The sequence below is a fragment of the Myotis davidii genome, unplaced genomic scaffold (assembly GCF_000327345.1).
Source record: "Myotis davidii unplaced genomic scaffold, ASM32734v1 scaffold196, whole genome shotgun sequence".
Classification (NCBI taxonomy): Eukaryota; Metazoa; Chordata; class Mammalia; order Chiroptera; family Vespertilionidae; genus Myotis; species Myotis davidii.
The window spans coordinates 4,977,059-4,981,887 of record NW_006288258.1 but is presented as its reverse complement, the minus strand read 5'-3'; the positions used below and the strand labels follow the sequence as shown (position 1 = coordinate 4,981,887).

At 36.4% G+C, this 4,829-nt stretch overlaps 1 protein-coding gene across 11 annotated transcripts in view; it reads right to left on the bottom strand.

Annotated features, from left to right (window-relative positions):
- REV3L (REV3 like, DNA directed polymerase zeta catalytic subunit) overlaps positions 1 to 4,829 on the bottom strand; it is a 167,006-nt gene that overhangs the window by 19,761 nt on the left and 142,416 nt on the right. For 10 of the 11 annotated variants that reach the window (XM_015561634.1, XM_015561636.1, XM_015561633.1 and 7 more), the window contains 2 exons: positions 2,670 to 2,914; positions 1,362 to 1,470 (listed from right to left, as the gene is read on the bottom strand). The exons of the other annotated variant lie outside the window; for it this stretch is intronic. In XM_015561634.1, coding sequence (XP_015417120.1) covers positions 1,362 to 1,470; positions 2,670 to 2,914 — 354 coding nt within the window. The remainder of the gene's footprint in view (positions 1 to 1,361; positions 1,471 to 2,669; positions 2,915 to 4,829) is intronic. 11 annotated transcript variants of the gene reach the window in all.

The window sequence follows — 4,829 nt, the reverse complement described above, 5'->3', positions numbered from 1 at the left end:
ATGAAAACCAAAAAACAGTATTAACTCTGAGGATGATTCACAGATACATGCAAGGTAATAATGCATGTTGGACTGAACAATTAAAGCTGCAGGTACAGGATAACCATACACCTGAATATAAAAAAAAATCTTATTTTCATTAAACTTTACACATTGGGTCAAAATGTAGATGTAAGTTTTAAAAATGATGTTAAAGGGCCGAAACCGGTTTGGCTCAGTGGATAGAGCGTCGGCCTGCGGACTGAAGGGTCCCGGGTTCGATTCCGGACAGGGGCATGTGCCTGGGTTGCGGGCACATCCCCAGTGGGAGGTGTGCAGGAGGCAGCTGATCGATGTCTCTCTCTCATCGATGTTTCTAGCTCTCTATCTCTCTCCCTTCCTCTCTGTAAAAAATCAATAAAATATATTTAAAAAAAAATGATGTTAAAGGGAGATAAGCTGCTAGATGTGTGACAATGAAAACATCGTCTAATCTCTAATTCATTCTGTATACTGTTTAAAGAAGCCATATGTTTATGTTAGGACATAATATTTGTGATAATGTGAATACGTACCTTTTCCCAAAAGGAATATATCATGAACTCTCTGGTAAAAATTTTCCTCATATCTAGTGGCTAATTTTAGGGTACTCTTTAAACACAGCATGCTCTTACTGGTAAAGAAAGATGCTCCCTTTGCTAAGTATACCAGAATGAATTTGAGGGCTCGTGAGGTCCATGCTACCATCAACCACCCTCCTGTCCCATGATTCTAGTATGCTAAGGAAATTGAAAAGAAAGAAGAGGCAATATAATATTCTCCCAGATCTCTCCTATTTGTCTTTAGTTTATTCATTTATGAGGCTTTCCTCAGTCTCCTTTGAAGGGAGATAGGGAGAGAAAAAAAAGAGTCCTTATTATTAGTTTGGATATCTTTTTAGAAATTCAATCAATAAACAAGAGTATCATTCTTTCTAAGATCTTAATTTAAAATAATGTAGAACAACAATTAGCAGAGTGTACATATCAAAGCAATTTAAATCTTGGTAAGTTAACATCACTGTGATCATTAAGTAGCTATTTAAGTCTGCCAGATTCTAACAGAGGGCAGAAGGTATACATGTTTAGTTCTTTCAATATTTCACTGAAAACTAAAATATAGTAATTAAAATATTTTAAACCTAAATTCATGCCAAACAAGATGACTACTTAAAAATTTATTTCTTGGAAGATTCCTATATTTTTGACTGTGTGAGATAAGATATTTAAGCAAACTTATTTTCCCCCCTCTGTATTATAGGCCAACAAAGTCTAAACCATTAGCTCTCCAAAGGTTAAGCCATAGCAGATACCTTTCTTTCATTTACAAGAGAGTACTATTACCTTGACAAAAGCTATTCCATTGGGGGACACTGTGATGTCATGCCTAATTTGGTAAAGTAAATCTGGAGGCACTCTCAGGGAGGTACAGCCAAATTTGAACTCATCAAACCTGTAAAGTAAGAAAATATTAAGTAAACACTTTCTCCAATCATAGAAGAGATTCTAAGCAATTTTAGGAATATTTCTAATTCCATTAGAAATTCATTTCAAACATCTAAACATGATTCTTGTATTTAGTAACATGCTTGTCTATTTATAAAAAACAGTTCTTCAAATATTCACAATTTGTTAAAAGAAATATTTCTTAGATGACACTATCCTAAAATTTATGGATAAAATTTATACTGAAATACCAAATTTCAACGCAACACATGATTACCCTACACTAAGTTTCTTAAAGAAAAACTTAAGCCTTAAAAGGATTGTAAGTTACTTTCCAAATTTTTTTTTTTTTTAAATATATTTTATTGATTTTTCACAGAGAGGAAGGGAGAGAGATAGAGACAGCTAGAAACATCGATGAGGGAGAAACATCGATCAGCTGCCTCCTGCACATCCACCACCGGGGATGTGCCGGCAACCCAGGTACATGCCCTTGACCGGAATCGAACCCGGGACCTCTCAGTCCGCAGGCTGACGCTCTATCCACTGTGCCACACCGGTTTCGGCTCCAAATTTTTTCTTAATAAAAAGTATTACCAATACAATTTCCATAAATGCTTTCTATGAAGTAGTGAGTATATTCTAGATAAAATTATAACACTTGGTATTAAATACACAAAAATCATTATTAAGAAAGACAGTATTTATGTCCTGAGAAAAATATCTACTCCTTTGAGTTAAAAATATTTTTCTCATTCAGCTTATAAAATTCTTTGACATGAACAGCTAAAACATTTAACAGCGTAACTTTAAAAAATTCAAACTATTTCTAAGAAAAGAGGAGTTGGTAACTGGAGTTGTAAGATCATAATCCTCAAACAGTTCCACTGAAAGGTGATTTATATTAACAAGTTAAATATAACTCTCAATTAAAGAGAGACCACAGATATGCATGGAGAATGCAACAGATAGTTGCAAGGCTGATGTATTCACAACTTGTTCATATGTGTCATCCATCGGTGATGCTGACTTAGTCATATGATGATCTATGTCAATTAGTAAGAAAATAAAAATAACAAATTAGCTGTGCTACAGCCCATTCATTCATTTTGCTCATAAGGATAGTATCGAGTGCAAAAGACACTCAAAGTATAATTTTAGTAATAAGTACAAAGCACAACATAGTTGTAAATATGAAAAACTTACTTTCCCAGGTTCTCCACATGGCCAAGGCAGGTGGAAAAACAGTAGTTGTATGCAATCACAATAGAAGGATACAGTGACTGGAAATCCAGAACAAGAACAGAGTTGCTATAGAAGCGAGATTCAGGCTCCATAATTAGGGGGACACATTGCGGGGCTCTCATTTGGGACCTCTGCTGTACATTAGGTGTCACAGGAATATAGTTCATTGGTTTAGCAATACGCAACATCATTGACTCCACGCGGTACTGTGGGCAGAGAAGTGGAAGTAGGAAGAGAAGAAGAAATAGTTTAAATATACTGTTCTTTGGAATAATTACCTGGGAAATGTTTTGCTCTTCAGAATAAGGCTGCATGGCTTTCTTACAATAAAGTTACACAGTATTGATTATTCGGTCAGTTATTAGGTGCTTGAAGAGGACATTTATAAATCCTTTTCGTATTCCCGTAACTTTTTAAAAAATTCTTTATTGTTGAAAGTATTACATATGTCTCCTTTTCCCTCCATTGACCTTTCCCAGCCCACACCCCATCCCCCATTGTCTGTGTCCATTGGTTATGCTTATATGCATGCATATAAGTCCTTTGGTTGATCTCTTATCTCCCCTCCACCCTCCTCCTGCTTTCCCTCTAAGGTTTGACAGTTTGTTTAATGCTTCTATATGTCTATAAAAACTATAAAATATGTCAAAAGGCTTACATGATAAAGCAATATTGAAAAGACAAATACAATTAGATTTCTTTTTACATTTAAATACAGCTCTATCACAATAAGTGGATGTAGGAGAGACAGCTGTATAGCTTGTCGACTTATTTAAAAAGTTGGCCAATCTTTTAGAAAGTGATTTGGGAAAGTGTGAGAATGAAACTCAGGAGACTTGAGATGATAAATATCATCCCAATTTTTCAAGAAGGAAACACAAAGATTCCAGAATTAAGAGGTAATCAGCTTAATACTTGCAAAATTGAATCAAACAATTCATTGTTTATAATAACTGCTTAAGCAGATGGTTTGGAATATTAAATTAAAAAAAGCACTCGCCCATGCCTCCTGGGCACCCGGCCTCTCACTGTCAGTGTGTGAAGCTCCTGCCAGCCTACAGCAGCCGCGCCTCCCAATTCCCTGAGCCCATCCTTGACTATTGGAGTGTGTGACGCTCCCGCCAAGCCTGCCACCACAGCTCAGACCCCGCGCAACTCGGTGCCTGGACCCTTCAGTGACAGCAAAAATGGGGAGACTAAAAAGCAACCCCCAAAGAAAAGAAAATGAAGAGTCGCAAAAAAGAAAAAAGGGGGGCGGGGGCAGGAAGGGAACTAAATGAAACAAAGGCATGCAATGTGTCAGAAAAAGAATTCAGAATAATGGTCATAAAGTTCATAAACCAGATGAACGGGAAAATCAACAACCTATGTAAGAATCAAGAAGAAATAAAAAGTGATATAGCTACAATAAAACACATGACAGAAGGTTTCAACAGTAGACTAAGAGAAGCAGAGGACCAAATTATTGTGCTAGAAGATAGGGCTGACAAGCCCAATTTGAACAGCAACTGGAGAAAAAAATTAGAAAGCAGGAAGAGAGCCTAAGGGAGGTTTGGGACAACATGAAACAAGTAACATACATATAATAGGGGTGCCAGAAGGACAAGAAGAGCAGCAAGAATTAGAGAACCTATTTGAAGAAATAATGACAGAAAACTTACCTGATTTGGGGAAGAAAGAAGTCACAGCACAGAGTCCCAAAAAGTTGAACCCCAAAAGACCCACACAAAGACATGTCATAATTACAATGGCAAATGTTAACAACAAAGAGACAATCTTAAGGGCTGCAAGAGAGAGACAAAGAGTTACCTACAAAGGACATCCCATTAGATATCAAATGATTTCTCAACAGAAACACATCAGGCCAGAAGGGAATGGAATGAAGTATATAAAGTAATGCAAATCAAGGGACTGAATCCAAGAATACTCTATCCAGCAAGGCTATTGTTCAAAACTGAAGGGGAAATCAGGAATTTCACAGATAAAAAGAAAGGCTAAGGGAATTTATCAATACCAAGCCAGCAATGCAAGAAATGCTAAAGGATTGTTGTAAAAAGAAGGAAAAAAAAGGGGAAGAAGAACACAGATACAAAAAATAAAAATGGCTTTAAGCACATACCT